The sequence below is a fragment of the Anarrhichthys ocellatus genome, unplaced genomic scaffold (assembly GCF_004355925.1).
Source record: "Anarrhichthys ocellatus isolate YVR2014 unplaced genomic scaffold, GSC_Weel_1.0 scaffold5, whole genome shotgun sequence".
Taxonomy (NCBI): domain Eukaryota; kingdom Metazoa; phylum Chordata; class Actinopteri; order Perciformes; family Anarhichadidae; genus Anarrhichthys; species Anarrhichthys ocellatus.
Genome location: NW_022280035.1, coordinates 9,971,490 through 9,990,935, shown reverse-complemented (window position 1 = coordinate 9,990,935; position 19,446 = coordinate 9,971,490). Strand labels below are relative to the sequence as shown.

Here is a 19,446-nt window from a genome sequence, read left to right as displayed (position 1 = left end):
GATTTTAAAGCTTTGCCATAATTTAATTTATGTTAAGAAAACATAGTTCTCTCTTGTGTTGAGAACACCTGTAATCCCAAGCACGTATAGCGTTAACCTTATCACCACAGCTTCACCGCTTAGATAAAGATTAGGACTGTAAAAAAAAAAAAAGAAGAAAGTACTCTTATCACTTACACTTTGTTACGTATGCCTTGGAGGTTTGCCAAGACATATACAACATGCAATTTATTAGAAATAAGATTCTGAAAAAGTTTGATCTAACAAATGGCTTGACAGTGTATAGGTTACCCCTATGGAAGCATAAATAGAGAGTACGTGACTGATTACATAGAGTATGTCAGGAGACACATTCAATGTGATCTGGATTGAAGAGATTACAGAGGCTTTGTTGATAAATGTCAACCTTTGCCCCCCGAGAAGCAGTATTCTGTTGCGTATATATAGTATGTAGTAGTAGAGGCCCGTAACTTGATTTTTCAAATCAGTATATTTTCCCTTTAGTCGCGCACATATTGTATAAAATAAGCACACAGCATAGCTTTCGTGTTGGCAAAATACCAAGCAGCTAATATGAATCATTTTTAGCAACAAGTGCCCTTTTTTTTTTTCCTTCAACATTCAGGAATCATTATAAAAAAATGAGCATTTGGTTGTCTAAACATATTGCCAGTTAGATTATGTTACTATCTGACCTGAGAAGGGGAGACACCCAACTTGTCACTCACACACACTGGTTATGTACGGAGATGGTAAAGCCTCCGTATGCCAGTGCTACAGATCAGATACACTATTCCAGACTCTGAAGTCATTGAACAGCTTTTCAATTGAGGTGACGGCACCATCTAGCAGGCCAGATGAGAATTGCAACCCATCTGACATGATACTTTTGAGTGTACGTCAGTGAGAGTAATTCATCCGAGTTGAATAAAGTGACAAACTGTCCAAGCGGCTAAAACATTAGAAAAATAACGAGTCTCAATTCTGAAGACCGAAAGTGGGCAAATGCCTTAGATATAGGTAGTAGTTTCACAGCACACATTTTGACTTATGGTAAATAAAAAAGAAACGCATGCAGCTAAATGGATGTCAGCAATCATTCACCTGTGCCTTTTCTACTGGGACATGTCAAAATGTCCACTAGGACCAGGGCTGGATAGCAGCGCCTTAACGATACCTACGTCTTGATACAGAGACAAAACATTCCTTGAAGAAATCCCTTCAATAAATACACCAATTGCACTGAACCAGTTACAAAAGCTTTGCCTGAATCAAAGTTAAGATTTATTTCAAAATGTCTTATTTTCTTTCTCTGCTACTAAGAATATGAACAAACATTCAAAGGCAACTTTTATTACTTGACAGTTTGATACTGGAGTCCATGACGAATATGTAATTTGACCTAACTCGGGTACGAAGTTAAAAATGATATTTAGATGTTTTACGGATGATCTCCTCTCTCATGCGGCCACTATGAAGACTTGATTCTGCAAACACCATGTGGTTTTATTGGTACAGCATGAAGGCACAGATATAATTCAGTGAGCTGACTGGACCAAAAAAGGGGGATGGGTCACAGCCAACCAGAGTACACTGATGGGATAAAAATAAACAGATCAAAGTTTTGGCTGACCACACAGTGAATATGTTTGTTTTTTTAACCAGTTGGCTTTTACTTTCATGATAATAGTTAAAAGATAATCCTGCCAGGAGAGGGCGTAATGCAGTCAATTAACATTTACTATATAAAAAAATGCTGGTAGCAATGTGTACCAGAAACAAAAACACATTACATAGACCAAAACAGAAAAAAAGCAAGTGTAAGCTGGATAATTTGTTAGTGTTATCAGACAAAAATCTACCCCAGTGCACTGTGGGTAACCTTAGCGTGGTCTGTACCATACATCATTTTGCATACACCAAAAAAAGATACAACCAAAACACCCATCATTTCTGATGTTTAGAGTAACACTTCTAGCTGTGCTGGTAAAATACAAAAAAAAAGAAAAGAAAAAAAGATAGTTCGTCTTTACAAAAACAAGTCTATTTATCTTGTTTTGGCTTATAAACAGTACCATTACAAGTGTAGTGTACACGTCCTATACATCAGTGCTCCTCAGGTTAAGGCTTAATGAACCAAAGCACATTCTTATCCCAACTCACGCAGAGGTAGAAATACTGCAGCGATCCAACGCAGTTAGACTAAAACAGTATTGTGTAAATGAACAGTAAAAGATCATTATTTCATTCAAAATGCTGAACTTAAATCTGAAACTGGCTGGGAACTATTTTGTTTCCAAAACAAACAAACAAGTGAGTCAAAATGAAAAACACCTCTGACATCGGAACAAACGATCTTCCCCTCCACACACTGTACCACTGGAAACCTTTGAACAGCAAACGCACCTAAAAGCATGGCCCTCTTTACACTCTGACAATATGTTTCAAATATAAATACGACTTTTACGTCTTCACGTGTAGTGAATTGCATTGTGGGAAGAGGCACACTCTTTCCCACTATTTCTGTAATATGATCCTAACAGTGTTGATTAAACCAACTGGAGTATAAGGATTCTCCACACTAAGCAGTGATGGAGGACACGGCTCAGTCTATTCCTACCGTACAGAGATAGTACAAACTGTAGAAGACGTCGGCATTGTGAAAGAGTTACATTAACACTGATTAAATGATTTCATCGACAACCTATATTCAAACTTGTCTCACATCAGTCACACCTACGATGTAAATGCATATGCTCGAAAAACTCCCCGGAGAAGAGAATATCCTTTTTTAGTGCACCACAGCTAGATTGTCATTGTATATAATGTATATGACGGAAGAATCTTTTTCATCATATGCTTGTCAGCGAATAAAAAAACGTATTAAAAAGAAAACTCTTACACCCACAATGGCATTGAGAGGTGAGCTAAATCAGTTTCACCGGGTGATTATGTAATTATTCAGGCGAATACGTTACAAAACATACTGATTTTGGGCAAAATCTATAAAAATAAATTTCAAATTTAGTGTTTAAGTCATGGGATGTCAGGAACCGTGTGCATAGATTGCTGCGATACACATACACATAAAAAAAGGTGTGACTACAGTGTGACTGTTGGTCTGTTAAAACTAGTGTGTGTTTAGAGTAGAGGAGTGTTGATTCTCTGTGTTTGAGCTGGAAATAGTGTTGATGCTGTATGTATCAAAAAGTCCGTGGAGAGTCTCTGGATGCACGCCACGTGCTGCTAGTCATTAACTAGCCGATAAACATGGTACTGTGCACCGTGTTCACTGGTAGACACTTCGAACACGAAGGCGATGCACAGCAGAGTCTCCTGAGTTTCCCTGTTGGACACCACCTGGCAAGAGAAGGAGGGGGAAAGAGGAAACCGTTAGGGAGATCAGGATTCAATGACAAAACATACGCACAAACACCGGGCCAGTGTTCCAGATGGAGGATGTAATGATGCACACACCTGTAGGATGGTGAAGTTCTCCAGCACACTGTTCATCATGTACTTCTCTGGCAGGTGTTTGAGCTTGTGGATGAAGTTGATCATATATTCACACATGGGCGAACGATTGATGCGGAACACATACTTTCCCCCTTCCATGTGTGCATATTCTGTCTGAATGGGAGGAATCCACACATACGCGTCACAATTTAACCGCATGATTATGGCGGGTATGAGATTCTTTATTTGCACTTTAAAAAAAAAAAAAAGAGAGAAGATGTTGGCGTTCTCACCTCAACCTTCTCGACCACCTGTTTGCCAAAGGAGCAGACTTTCGTTGAGACACTGATGGTGATGTTTTCTGTACCGCTGTACTGGCTGCTCACACCGTAGAACACACCGGCGCCCTCCTCGATGTCGCTGCTCAGGTCGGCCTGGAACAAGAACAAAAGCAGATTGACAGAGTGTCAAAAGAGAGGGAGAATCAGAAGTAGCCATTATCAAAAAACAAATCTATTGCAGCAGATATCTGGGCCAGGAAGGAAATATATCCACCATTTGTGTTCTGGTGAGGAACACGCAATGTAAACAAATATTTTGTTTTGTTTACAAGAAAACTCTACAGGGCACCTCCGAGTGAAATACTGCTGAACGAAGCAACTACCACCGAAGAAGTCCTTTCCTGTGTAACACCCGGCTGCAGCGGCACATTGGCTTTGCTTCCCCCGTGTGGTGCAGCAGGTTATAACCTGAGATTGTAAACCGAGTTGCGTAATGTATAACACCATCTATCTAATGCAATGACTGTTACACAATCTCATGTAAAAAACTAAAACATCTGTTAGTGTCAAATTCCCAAATGACCACTTGGCGCCTCGTGATCATTTATAAATCAATGAATTTCTGTCCTGCAGCCTGCTTTGCAAAGTTCTCGGTTATTAAAAATGATCTTATCGGGCAGAAAACTGGTTTTCTGTACTGACCCAGAACTTGACGAGGAAGAAGGCGTTGTGTGGCCCTTTTTCATACAGCTCCTTCAGGCCTCCTTTCTTCTCAGAGAACTTGTCGTAAATCTGCCTCACATCTATGGACTCCAGTACGGGGTCACTGTAGCCGGGGTTTGATGGGCCAATGAGTACGAAAAGGTGTTTATACTGTAGGGAAGAAAGGAGAAGTGATAATAGAGAAGACACACAGTTTTGGCGAATATATATACATAGATCGTTGTCTGGATGTCTGTACCGTCTCCCTGTCTCTCTGGATCTCCATAAAAGCAGAGTACTCCAGGAGCCGTAGTTTTGCTGAGGCGATGGTTCTGTCTTGCCATACGGGAGCTGCTATCGCTGCAGGTCGTGGGGGAGGCAGGGGCTCATAGCCTGCGAAACATTGAAACCAGAAAAGAACAATTAACATACCAATAATCATTGCTATTTACTCAAATCAGTGAGTTCGTGTTCACACTTACTGATAGGTGTAGGGACAGGGGCTGGTAGTGTAGTGTATGGTGGCTGTGCAAATGGCTTGATGCTGCAAAAGTACAAACCCAAAAATGAGCAACTGTACCAGCAGAAGCACAAGACTTACTCCAATTTTTAAAAAGCAAGTAATCTGCCACTTACTCCTGAGAATGTCCAGGCTGTCCTGGCATAGGGCCGGGCCAAAACTGAACAACGGGAAAGACAGGAAACGGGACAGATAGTGTTACTCAGAGTTTCACCCAGAAGGTGGAAAAGAACATATGTGTGTCTGCATGTATGCATTTGTTTGTCTCACTCTGACTGGTGGTGGGAACGGAGTCTGGGGTTTCATTACGCTAGCAGACACAATCTGAGCTGACGAGAGGTTGGCTACTGTCTGCAATGCCTTGTCTTTGGATACCTGGTCCTGAAAGAGGAAGAACAAGTAATACACGATGAAAACGTGCCAAAAAAAACCAATAAAATATAGGTTGACGTTCCAAAGTCAGCAAGCCTTCAAGGCCGGTTTAGACAGAAAGCCAGCCAACATATTATAGAGTACTTGAGCATGATGCAGTAACTATGAGGGAAGACAGGACAGAGTGCAAAGCAGATAACAGGGGGATGCCAAAGCAGGAGGCGCACCAAGCTAGCAGGCTAGGAGAGCTAACTGGACCGTCACCAGTATTTAACTAAAGCCACTAAAAACAAGAGAGTAATGAGCAGGGTTTTTTTGGGGGGGGGGGTTTGGCAGTAGAACTGCATTGTAGACTAGCAGTTATGTGATGCCAACCAAAAAAAAGCACAAAGCCTGAAGCAGAAGATTGTAGTTGTATAATCAAAACTTACCAAGTTCATGGCCTACGGCAAAGAAGACACGTCATTAATTAACTTCAGTACATTCAAAACAACAGCAGGTCACAGAATCACTATTGGGTGAAGAGGGGAAACCCCTTCCTCAGTACACACAGCTCTTTGAAATGACTACACCGCTGACCTACCTTGTCAAGCATGCTCACAGTACATGTATCCTACATCGACAGGACGAGCTACATACTATTCATCTGTGCCGCACGTTTATGCCAGGAAATATACCGGCGTGGAAATCTGAACACGTTCTCCAAATGTGTGTTAGGAGTGCAGCAGGATAAATGCATTTGGTGCAAAATGATGTCACAGAGTTTATTACAGTGAATGGTAAAACCACAAGACAACCGCGTAAACGGAAAGGATATAAAGACGGGGGAAAATGTCTGAGAGTGACAACGTGGAGATCAGAAATGATTTGAGAGAGAAATCTGGAAATTTGTAATATGTGCACGTCGATGAGGCGCACATTAAAAACTCCCTGTACGTCTGTGTGTGTGTGTGTAAGCTTTTATGTCTACAGCCATGCACATGCTTAGATCAACCGAGCCGGCTATCGACTCTAATATAATTATCTGTCCATAGCCACGAGCTTCTTGAACTATAAGTAAACTGCTCCACATTAATGGCATGCATTATAACGAACACCTCTTCTCCACAAATTAGGATACACTGATGCCTTCAACGAATCTCTCTTTCGCACTGAGCAACGCCAGACGACATCAAACACTGACAGAAAATATAACAAGTTAGCAAGTTAGCCTGAGCCCGCCACGTTCCCACAGACACTATCTCACAGCCCTGATGATGGCGTTACAAATCATGCACCTAACTTTTTGTAAGCTGGATTTATACTTCTTAACTTGTTCCAGTGGTCCTACCTTAGATACTTCTATAAGAACCCCGATATCACCACTACACTAAATGCCTTGTCATGCTTTATCATTTAAACTTTCCTTCCCTCGTACAGTAAAGTAGGACCTCAGCAGAGAAGCATACATCTGCCATAAGCTCGGACAAAGGCTTCTGTGCCGATTTACTGTTTATGTTGGGTTTGGGTCACATGCAGAGCGAAGCAGCTAGCACGATAAAGTCAGTGAGCATGTGTACCTTGAGCTTAGACTGAATCTCGCGAGACTTTCTCTTGACCAAGACTTGCAGGTGACTAGAGACCTGACGAAAGACAGGACGAAGGACAGAGGATGGGAGGAAAAAGGAAAGGAAAAAGAAGAGGGGATGTGACTACAGAGGGAAGGGAGAGTTGATTCAGTGGGCACTCACCTTGATGCTGGTCTGGTATTCTCGTACCCTCTTACGTGCCAGAACCTGAATGTGACTAGACACCTATGGAAGCAGGGTGACCGCCATGAAAAAAGCACACATTCACAGGGTGATCTTGCCATTTGAAATAGCCACGGTCCATTCATTATCAATTTAAGAAGGTAAATGGGTAATTTACAACAAAATAAACACATCAGAAGATATGCACGGTGCACGTAGCAAATCCTAAATGAAAACCCACACGTGTGGTCCTAAACAGCAGCTGTGCATACCTGCTTGCGTGTGCGCGTCTTCCCTGTTCGTAGCTTAATATAGCGAGCTATCAGCTCGTTTCGACCTAAAATTGAGAAAGTAATAGAATACAATCAGAGTGGAGCACTTCAAACACAAGCATCTTGGTTACACACAATACAATAATGTGTTTGATATCAGAAAGTAAGACACGGATGGGGCTGGTAGAACCTGCAAGGAAAGGTAATCCGTTTTAAAAAAGTGTATTTAACTTAAGCCGACACGGCAAAATAAAGAGAAAAAAAACAAAAAAACATGGCTGCCACTCAAATGTGACCAGACAACCAATTATCTCTCCGTTACATTTGTTGTCTCGGGCATATAGGGCCCTATAACTATTTATGAAGGTCTAAAAATGTCTAACAGGCTAACTCAGCAGCATCATTTTGCTCCTACACCGTGCCATGTAGCTTTTGTCTGTGGTATGTTCACAAAATAGGCCTCCGTGTTTGTAACTACACCACGCTAACCGCTGGTGCAACCAATCTCATCTGTTCCCTGAAACAAAAATGACCCTAAGAGGCAATGACGACATCAATCTTTGTATGAAGCAAACATAGATGAAGATCCCATTTGAAATGAAGAAATAACATAAAAGTTTAATGCAAATGCACTTTCAGTGAGAGATGGTGAGGCTACTTGTGTAGTTAACGGGCTTCAAAAATGTGGTGAACACAGAGTGCACGATCAGCCCTTTTCTTTATCTGCCTCCCCCGGCTCCAACCCACACCAGACGATCTGCTCGTCTCTAAATGTAACTGGTGAGCAACTCGCTATTCTCCCTGCTGCAGATGTGAGAGTTAGAGAGGCTAAAGGAAGCCAAACAAAGCCTCACACACCGCTTCCACAGCCTTGTTCTTTTCATCGCACCAACAGCCTCGACATCGCCATCCTTCTTTCTGGGAAGTGGTGCGATGCTGTCGGGACTTAGGTCACATCGGGCTGAGTCACATCAGCTCTGGAGTAACCAGAATCAACAGATGGGCCTGACTCAGACCAGGCAGTCTGTTGCAATTCCCTAAACAGGACACATGCGCTTTCCTGCAGCCCAACAATGCTCCACATAAGGCCAAACCAGTTTTCATCAGAAGTCACACATTCCATTTGTTTTGTGTGCGTTTACACCTTGACACGAAAACAGAGATCACATTGGGAGATCAGTGAGGAAACAAAAAGTCTTCAACATGGATTTATCTCTCCGTTCAAACCTTCTCATCCCGATACAGATACCTGGGCTCAGTGTTCATTAAAAGGATCACTGACTGAGACCATTCTTTGATGTGTAATACCAGTTTTGACTTAAACATTGCTTTCTTAACTTAAAACAACATGTAATAAATATACATTAAATCTACTGAATTGTTATTTATTATAGAAATAAACCACACACCAGCAACTTGGTCTTCAAAAATGTACAGGAATTACGATTCAAACCTAAAACCCTTTTAATGCAGCAACAAATTGGTCAAAACTTAAAGGAAATTAAAATATATATAAACGTAGAAATGAATTGAATAGATCAGCCCCATTGTCACAATAACCGATCCAGCTATTTAAATCAGTGCCGGCCCGATATCGGTATATCCCTAAATAAATGCATTTTTTAATGCTTTTTATAGATAAAATGAGATTTTCATTAAAAAAGGGAGATAAAGAGAGAAAATTAACCAAAAATAAACAAACGTGGGTCTAACTTTATTTTGGTCATTATTTCTTATTAAAAATAGGAGAGAATGACACAACGAGACTGTCTTTGACCCAACGTGAGTTGATCCATCTATAAATGGGTTCCGGCTCCGTTCACCACGGCCTGTATTTATCAAACTACTAGAAGTAAACACTTTTACTCACATCAGAAACTTAAGAATGAAAGATATTCATCAAAGGTTTTTTTTAACTCTTAAATTTGAGATAGACATGTTGTACACATCATTGGTCATGATGAATAATTAATTAGCTACGGCAATATGAATAATTCAGAATGGCTTTTAGATTGTTTCCATTACAACAAATTTCCAGTTATTTAATCTCCATTTTGTATATCTATATATTCTAAATAAATGAGATTGTTGTTGATTTCACCCATTAATTGCTACTGAAGATATTAAGGATTTAACATACAAATATAAATACAGTAAAATGTGAGTATTTGAACAGTATGGCAGATATTACTCTCTTTGCTGCAAGCAGCAACACGTTGCTGGATAAATGTGTCTCATTCGTCATACTCTGGGTAGAAACTCTTTAATACCAAATTGTCTCTTAAAAATAAATTCTTAGTTTAATAAATACCAGCTCTAAAATATATTGTGCTATTGGACACATCACCAACAACAACACCGACATGATGCTATAATATCATCATTCAAACAAGCACCCTCTGTTTTATCTGCGTCACCCGGTGAGTGCAATCCACTGAGACAGTGATCTGTGCGCTGATCATCCTAACTTGGGAATACATGCTTGACACCAGAATCCAGGGTGACATCATGGTAGCTACAGATCACTGAGAGCACGGAGACTGGGGCTCAAATACGACTGGCCTAGTTTAGCAGGAGGTATTACCTGTAAATAAACTGATATTTTGTTGTAAAATTTCACAAATATTTAAAACTAAATGGGGGAATCAAAATGGTCACAGTTGTTATTAATAGGCAGTGATCAGAGGGTTAATGAGAGCGCGGGGATTATGTTCAATCTCAATGTAGCTGTGTGACGTGTGAATGCGTGCACCAGTGGGACTGTCCTTGTTTACTTAGATGGAAGTGGGGGGCAGTCAACACAGCGAGCCCACACTTCCACAAAAGGAGGAAATGCTGCCGCCACGTTGAAACAAACCTTCCCTTTCACACTCGCACAAATGCATGACACAGGCTGCTGCAGGCCGCATGCCAACACTAAGTCAAAAAAGCTAAGAATGTTCTAATATAAAAGGTAGGAAGAAACTGTCAAAGACATGAAAGCTGTAGTCGCAGGCAGCATCCTGAACAGATACTAATAGACCAATACAACTGAATCCTAAAGCAATTAGTGACCAGAGGAATGAGAGACCAAGCACCGTCTTCATATTCTTACCCGAACCTGACCTGAAATCTCAACCTGCTCTAACCTTTGATCCAGTCAGTGCCGGATGCCCTTTGACCTCAAGTTAAACAGCCATCTCTCAAAATACCTGCAGGCAGATCACCCGAGCAAAGCCTAAGAGGACAAGAATGATCCATCAGCCTCTGGGTTTACAACTGTTCACAGTGGAACAACGGCTTTTGAGGGACAAAGTTTAAGTTTCATGTAATTCTGTAAAACTTAAGGCTGTTACAGAGTGTGTGCAGTTCATTCATTTTGGCCGTTATACTTTATGGTTGTGGTGTAACGGACTGTAGTTGATCCGTGATCTGTATGGGACCCCCATATTGTCATTTTAAAGTCATCACCATCAACATGGATATGATGGCTGGCTGGATGATCATCATCATTGCGTTAGGTTTAGTTTCCTGTTCCTCACCATACATCTTCCCCTCATCAGAGAGTATGATCTTCCTCCTGCCGCAGGGAGGGTAGATGGCCAGAGCTTCGTGAAAGCTCTGCTCGATGTCTGGACTCCACACTCCCTCGGGGTCGCCGTCCAACCCGCGGTCCGCCCCGTCTGCCGCTCCTCCTTCTGCATCGCCGCCGTCCTCCTGCGCCCCGTCAGGGCTGCCACGGCAACTCCACTCCGACGCAATGATGCCGGCTCCTGACCACAACACACCTAGAGCACACAGGACAAGAGGGTTTTTAAAAGGTTCCACATCCTCTGTCAACCTTTCTGTTGTCACATGGCATGCAGTTTACAATGACAATAGCGGCAGATTTATTACTGAAAAATGAAGAGTAGTTTTTAAAATGATGGCTCTTGGATTTCACACAAAAGCAGCCTTCATATATATTCTGCGAATGTAGATTTTGACAGCTGAAAGGACTGTGGCTGGCAGACTTTAGCTGTAACTAGTTGCCTAATTAAGCTAGCTAGGTTCAAATTTTTAAGTTGACGTGTGATTTATTCGCACAAAGTGTTCACGTTTGATCTTCAAAGACCGTCGGTATGTTATTTTATAAACCCGTCTTGCTGATTAATTTGTTAAATGTAAAACTAGTTTGGTGAACACTCTCTGTGCTTGCCATGAGTCCAGGTTTTCTTCCACATTAAAAAAGCATCACACCAAAATATATGTACCACAATGTGAGAGCAGTATTTGTTTTTATAGCTGATGAATTTCGAAAAAAAGGCATCGCAATCAGCAAGGTCTGAAGAAATGAATGCAGCCGTCATCTGGACGTTTTCAAAACAGAGTTCAGCTTGAAATCATCTATTACAGCCACACACAACCCCTAAAGTCTGTGAACAAGAAATAATGAACAAAACACATTGTTGTGGTTACATTTTGTTTTGTAACTTCTCATAAACAAGAGAATGTAAGTGACCGATACCAGACACATACCGACTCAAACAGCTGGATCGGGTATCGGTGAGAATCTATTAATTTCAATTCTATGTTTGTATAAGTTTTGATCAATTAGTTGCTGCAATAAAAAGGTTGACAGTTGAATTGTAAGTCCTGTACATTTTCAGGATTTCTTTAACAAGTTACTGGTAAATAATAATAAATGTATATCTTTGTATGTATTTATTATATTTTGTTTTACAAAGTTAAGAAAGTAATGTTTAAGTCAAGCCTGAGGTTGCCTTCCACACATAAAAGAATGAGCCATGTCCCTTCCACACAGTGAAGCATACAGATTATTACTTAATACAGCACTTGGTATCGGCCGATACCCAAAGCCCAGGTACAGATATCAGTACCGAGACTAAAAAACTCAGATCTGTGCATCCATAGTTCTTCAGTTGTACATGCTCGCTAAGATTAATTAAACCCTGTGAGTTTTAAATGAGTCTCATCGACAGGCGGGTCAAGAAATTGACTTTATTCAACCGAACACATTGCGACAGACAGACGGAACCGGGATTAACCATGCGGTCGCCAAGAACCGCGACAGATTTTCTGGAATCCAAATATCTCCACACTTCACCAACAGTGAGAGATCAGAGTCATCTGAAGTTGTTTACCGCCTCCATATACACAGGGTGTATTAATAGCCCTGGCATCCGGGGGTTAAAGACCTGACAAGCAAAATGGCAAAACATTAAGAGCGTGTAAATTTACAAAGACGCTGGCCACGGTCAATGAAGACACCACCAGTCGGTCGAGCTATTGCGGTTATACCAGTTAGTGATGACATTTTCCTTTCGCTACAAAAGACAACACTACTTTAAAAAGGCAGTTATTGAGCCATATGAACGTCCCTGCAACCTAAGGCCACATGAGGAAATTACACATTCTTCTGTTATTGTTGAAGATGCTCCAAGTCTCCTCAAACACATGCACACATATGCAACACGAAAGCCGCTTGGTGTAATGTTTTCCAGAGTGTGTCTAACATGGCCCCTGCCACAGAGGAACCACAGAGGATCAATGTGGTTGCAGGAGCTTCCCCTGCTGTGGTGGGCTTATTGGACTCTCTGCACAGGGCATTCACAGTTTGAATCACCGCAGACGGGACTGAAACAACATTGTGGTATTCATGGGGACATGAAAGTTTGAAGAGGTTTAGGGTACAATTCACAATGCAACAGAAGTTCCCTACCTGTGGGTGATTCGTCTGAGAGGTCACAAGATGATTAAATGATTTTTTATGTTTTCAGACTTCGAACATATCTTTGCTATTTGTTCTTGTGAAATCCTTTGTATTTTCACCTACAAAGGCTTTCAAATGAAAGATAGAGAGAGAGAGAGAAACATCCCACGTAACTACTCAAAGCTTATCCTGCGTTCCAGACAACTCTGAACTCGAAAATTGCCGACCGCTTACTAGAAAAAGTACAATGGAACGCCACTTAAAAGCAAAGCAGAAAATGTTTGACTTCAGAGTGTAAGATTGTGATAAAAAAAATACCCAAATTCTAGCCCATAGAGCAAGTGCACTAGCTGTTATTTAATTCTCTTCTGATTTCTCAATGCAAGTCTATGGAAAAATGTCCTTTGTGCTGAATTGCATTATGTGACAGACCTGGAAGATTGAATTCCAAAGTCTGGCCACGGTGTCAAATTTCTGGTGATGTCGTCTGTTACCTCATATTGTTTTTTTCTTGTTTTGTTAATATGCAAGGTGGCTGCACTGCTTGGAGTTTAACTGTATGTACGCGAGCCAAACAATCCTCAGCTTGTCACAGTCAGACATGATTTGGTTTGGGTCGTGCACCTGGAAAGCTTACAGGTGAAAATAGAAATGGGAAACGTCGAGCTCCAACATTGACTAGAATGCAGCATAAGGCCATAACCTGTGGTGATTGGTCATAGGTATTCATAGGGGGTCACCGCTAAATGGGATAACATACGGTACATTTCTTTGTCTCCGAGTGGCATATCTGCACAAAAAAGTAATATGAATTGGGTTATGCAACATTAAATACACCCGTATTTGCTGTATTAACAATGATTTATGGTAATGACAATGTAAGCTCTGTTTGTGGCAATGAAAAAGCCACTTCAATACTTTTCTGCATGTAGGGTTTAATAAAGTCAGAGCAAACGTGTACACAGATATATAAATGATTGAGGAAACAAAGTCAAAACATGTATAAGTGTAGTAATAACATGGCCAGGGAGTGCATGTATCAGGACCGACTGTATGGAATCGTTACTTTGGTCCAACATTGCAACTGAGGCATCACAGCAACAGAGTCGTGGTGATGCAAAGTTAGGACATTATGCACTGAAGGCATATGTGGCCCTGTCAGTTTCAATATAGCTCTCCCAGTGGCCAAAAGGTCAGATGTTTGGTGCAGAGAAGCCAGAGCATTGAGCTAAATAAAGCTATGAGCTCAGCTAACACTGACAAGACATGCACACTACGGCCTGTCTTCAGCTCCAATAGGAACAGTGACTTTATGATTAACCGAGCTAGATCTCATCACAGTACTTTCAGATTAACATGGCCACCTCAGCTGACTACTACTACTACTACTACTACTACTACAGGCTCCTGTAGGTTCAAGACAGCAAATCAATCAGACTTTAAGCACTTCGTACGAGTCTAAAGATCAAATCTTACAGCAATTGGATAACTCAGTCAGGATGCGTGTGTGCTGGAGACGAACAAAGGTGTTTTTTTTTTCTCTCCTCTGTCTCCTGCTGAACCTGTAAGACCAGTCTCACACGTTGGTGACAGTTTTATAATAACACGAAAGGAATTCTTTCCGCTAGCATGTAACGTTAAGGCTAGCTATGAGGGGGGGAAAAAAACCAAATCACACTCAACGGCTGGAAGCCGTGTAGCCAACTGTGAGTTGGCAAAATCTTGCCTTTGATCCAAAAGAGTGGAAAAAAACTAGGCCTAGCTGTTGTTAAAACACCGTAAACCACTTTAAAGTACAAGAGGCGGTGTTGTTTTCTACACTTCAGTGGGTATTTTACAGACAAGCCACTGATAGCCTGGCGTGCTAGTTGGTTAGCTTGCGAGCTAATAATACCTCAACAAACTCCAAACTAAGTCCAAGAGACGCCTGAAAAGTCACCGCGAACACAACGACGAGAGGCTGGGTGAATTAAATAAGAACTCGCTGCTAAAACACAGGAGCCTCTGATTCAGCAAAGCGGCAGCGGGGAAAATGCGAAATATGTCAAATATCCCAAAACTTCCAAGCACACACGAAGCGAAGCAGCTGCCGCAGCAGGAAAGTTTGAGCACACAACAAAGAACTATCTGAGAGCGCACTCACCTCACTATGGCTTTCCTGCCCTTGTTGTTACAGGCACACGCTCTTCCCCGTGCGGAGTTGTTTCTTAAGCAGTTTTGCTGTGTGTATCGCGAGTATTTCCTCGGTACAAATAACCGTGTTTGACAGAAAAAAAAAAAGGCGGAATGCCAAGTATGAGTTTGGTATGGAATCAACGCGCGGAGGAAAACGCACAGAGGCGTGGCGTCGAAACACGCGCACACGCAAAAGTTTTGGGTGTCCCAACGCAAACTCCTCCCATGACACCGGACTCCTGGTGGATGAGGAAAAAGGGGATAGGGAAGGATGGTAGTGTTGAGTGTAGGTCACTGTGATGATTTCAACCCTGATATTGCTTTGACTACATATTTGCACTGGTAGTGGAGAAGTATTCTACTACAAGTTTAATAAACAACAACAATGCTGCTTCACTATTTGGGCCGTGTCAACAGGTTTGTGCTAATACAATTTTGCTTTATTACCTAATCTCGAGGTCACTTTCCTAGATTATTGGGTTTAATCAAATTACCATGCAGCACATCTTGCCTATGAAAATAATTCCCAGTAAAATCACATATCCCCAAAAAGCGATTTATATTACAGTCAACACAGATTTATTCCCACACTAATTAAAACATGCATGCTTCCTTTCTTCATAGGACCAATATCAGTCCATGGACCCTACACAGCTGTACATTTATTAATATTTTTTTTGAATTGTATGTTATTTAATATACAAATAATGGTATATATTAAAACTTTATTTGGAGAGGGAAACCATCATGGGACATATCACTTGGTGACATGAGGCTCACTGATCTTCAACAAACTCTTTTTCTTGTGTGTCTATTATTCAGGTATTTATTCAAATATATTCTGTACCAATTATCTATGTACATTCTTGACACAAGAAGACTATTGTAAATACCCTCTGATGTCACATTACATATTGTGAAACTATACACTTCATAGTGACTGTGGGGGGCTGACAAAGCTGCTGAGGGATCTAGATATGCTTGGGTAAGCCCTGGTTAATGATTTACATCACCTACAGTATTATTCTCCTATACTGGCAAGGTAAGAGTAATTAGAGGAAGAGGCCCTGCTTATGCAGCCATGTAACAGTGAATCTATTGTAAAAGGAGATGTAATGGGCTCCGGATGAAATGTCACGAGACTGACAAAGAGATTTAAACACTATTATTCTCAACTGCTGACAGTAAGCTCCTGGTTAATGGTACAGATTAAATGCTGATATCTGAGCAGGAACCTAGCAGGAGTTACACCTATTTCCAACAGTTGGAGTCGGTCATTGAGGTTTAAAGCTGAACTCCCAACATTATCATCCCAATATATTTAAGGCTTGCTTTCGTTATCTGCACCTACATGAAAATGCATTTGTCACCCACTTGATGTGCCATTTGAATGATGTTATCCCTGAATATGGCCAATGGAGGGCAGTATTACCATAGTAATGAGTATATTACTATATCAGGGCACGAGCAGGCCATAGATACTGATTGATGAAAAGGTAAATGCCATTAACAACCAATAAGGAAGCTTTCTTTTTGGTAAATGTTTTATTTGGGTTCATCGTTGTGAATTTATGCCAGAAAATAAAGAGCCATTTCATCGTTTAGTTGGGTCAAGATGAATGACAAAGCCAAAACTTTAAAAATATAAAAACATTTATTTGGAACAAACAAAAGTGAACAAGGTAAGTATTCTGATAATGATGACGGATGGGCCTCAGGGCCTCAGACTGAAGTAAAGAGACAGTAGATGACAGATTGCCTAACATCAGGTGGATTTCATGTACAAACATGTCTACGCAGGCCTTGACAACGTTTTCTTCCTTCCCCAGTGAGGTCTCAGGCATCAGTGGAGATCAGGTAGTTATTTTCTTTCTTTCCAAGTCTCTAGAGAGAGAGAAAAAAAGAAAAGGAGGAAAAAAAGGGATTTCAAAATTCAAAATCTGTCAGAAATAAAAGCCACAATGCATCTTGGCATTGGCATGCATTTTAAAGAGGCCGACTCTGTTTAAATATCGAAAGTATTATTGAAGTAAGCCTCTCTCTGTCTCTCTCCTTTATCCTTCAATACTTTCCACCTCTGTCTCATTCACTCAGGGACTGGCTGCAGAGCAGACTCTTCAGGATTATTCACTTCACAGAGTCGAGTGGTTAGGCTGCTCTTCATTATGGAAACAAAGATGAAGACATTCAATGGTCATTCCAGCGCTCCATCCCTTCAATTATTCTTTCTCTTTCCCGGGTTGTTGTCGTCACCTTTGCCCGACATTGTAGTTATACTTGCCACTTTGATCATTTAGCAACAATAATCTAATACAATTGAATCATGATGGGTCCAAAGCCCTGGACGCCCTGAACACACACACACACACACACACACACACACACACACACACACACACACTAATGCAATAATATGACATAATGTCTAATCTTAGCAGTTCCTCCTAATAATTGACTAAAACGTACGTTTTTTTTCTTTTCCACCCTAATACTTGCTTGACTTGTCTTCTATGTCGTATTTACCTTCCGTATGGGTGACTGTGTTCTTCTCTTGACTTTTCTGTAATGGCTCATGTTTAAAATAAAATAAATATCCTTGTTACAGTATGTGAACTAATTCCATAAATCACACATAAATACACAGTGGAGACATACCGACCGATCTCACAGTGGATAAATTCACACACGAGAGGGAATTAGGAGAAATAATAATAAACCAAAAATAGCATCTGCAAAAAAAGTGGGATTATTCCTCAAGGATTGCCTTTATGGCTCACAAAATGCATTTACACAAGTATTCCACTAGATGGGGCGCCTCATCTAACTAGAGTGAAACCTGCTCCAAATGTTAGTTTATAACAAGAGTCAGTGACAGTGGAATAATCGATCCTGTCTTTTTTTAAGGGCAGATGTTCTGTTACACAGATAAACTGTTTAGGTTTTAATTTGACTATTACTGACATCTGTTCGTGAACAAAGTGTTGCATTTATGTACCAAGCCCCCCCCAAAAAAGAGAGAAAGAAATCATAGCGCCTATCAAAGAAGACACATTTATTGTGCTCAGTTTAATACCTGCTAAACTTGAAATGCTACAATTATCAATCTTCAAGTTGGCTGCCACTCTAGTGCCACCAGAGATGTCCCACTGTGATTACTATTGGCTATCGTTTCTACCAATGAGCCAATCAGAGCTCAGCAAAAACTGCATCGAGCCACCTGTTAAACAGATGCTGGATACACTTGTGATCTAAAACGTAAAAGAGTCATAGTCTATGGCCTCTATGGATTCCGTTATCACTGATATAGTAAAATAGTATATAACGATAAATAAATTCTGAAAATATATATTATATAGATATTCCTCCTCGCTAGATTGTGCATATGGTTTGCTATATGCAGCATTGTTTTGTAGCTCACAAAGCCTCTTCAGCCAGGTAAGCAGCAGTTTAGCTCTAATTTATGAATTTTCTAAAGTTTATTTAGCTTGGGTTGTTGTTTTTAAGTTATGCATTTTCCAGAGCCTTGACCTGTTTTTCCCCGGTTGGTAAACACTTCTTCAAATCGGACAAGCGAGTAGCTTTTAGCTTGTGACGTTAGCCGGGCTGCTAGGAATGCGTCCACATCATTTAGAGATACTCCTGTTGGTCAGGACTCTACAATCATTCAATGAATGAGCTGTTGCCGATCTATTTAATCAAGCCAATTTTATTTATGCAGCCCAATATCACAATTTTTCCTTAAGGGGCATTTATTCGCCAGCCTTTGGATCATTTGTGTATTTATTTCGAAATATAATAATTCGGTTACCCTAAGCCACACTAAATACATGTTATTGGGCCTCTAAACACCTGACGTCACACTTTATGATCGCATTAACGTTACTTGATCCACTATAGAAATAAGAGCTCATTTTTTAATTAAAATAACTTCTTTATTAAATGCTTCAAACAATAACTAGACAACCCGTCATTGCAGGCAGGACAACTGCGTTTGTGCAACTCTTGAGTTTCCCCAGAATAATTACTTCAGATTATTATTCTGTGTTTATTCAGTTCATCAATAACTTGATACACGTATATTTCTATGGATATATTTTTAATTTAAATGAATAAATATATAATAACTTCCATCATTATTGTACTGCCAAAAATGTGTTTATATGCATGCCTTTACAATATTTTAGCTCATAAATTAATATGTGGCCATATTAGCTGACTGCCTATAGCCAAATAGTTATAGCCAAAT

At 40.6% G+C, this 19,446-nt stretch overlaps 1 protein-coding gene across 1 annotated transcript; it reads right to left on the bottom strand.

The window, feature by feature from the left end:
• Positions 1-1,485: 1,485 nt before the first annotated feature.
• tead3a (TEA domain family member 3 a) lies at positions 1,486-17,466 on the bottom strand. The gene is made up of 14 exons (XM_031845838.1): positions 17,454-17,466; positions 14,502-14,600; positions 10,855-11,100; positions 7,334-7,398; positions 7,062-7,124; positions 5,763-5,774; positions 5,230-5,340; positions 5,076-5,119; positions 4,922-4,983; positions 4,699-4,832; positions 4,440-4,610; positions 3,750-3,890; positions 3,478-3,630; positions 1,486-3,360 (listed from the first exon to the last, which is right to left on the bottom strand). The coding sequence occupies exons 1-14, from the start codon at positions 17,464-17,466 to the stop codon at positions 3,247-3,249; spliced, it is 1,428 nt and encodes a 475-aa protein (XP_031701698.1). The 3' UTR covers positions 1,486-3,246.
• Positions 17,467-19,446: the final 1,980 nt, after the last annotated feature.

What these genes read in the sequence shown, in the direction of transcription:
- tead3a (XM_031845838.1), bottom strand. An exon ending in GACTGAGTTATCCAATTGCT is followed by an intron (nt 11,101 to 14,501) that starts GTAAGATTTGAT and finishes TGTGTGCTCTAG; the next exon opens with GTGTGTTGTGGTCAGGAGCC. An exon ending in CGTTCCCACCACCAGTCAGA is followed by an intron (nt 5,120 to 5,229) that starts GTGAGACAAACA and finishes CCCGTTGTTCAG; the next exon opens with TTTTGGCCCGGCCCTATGCC.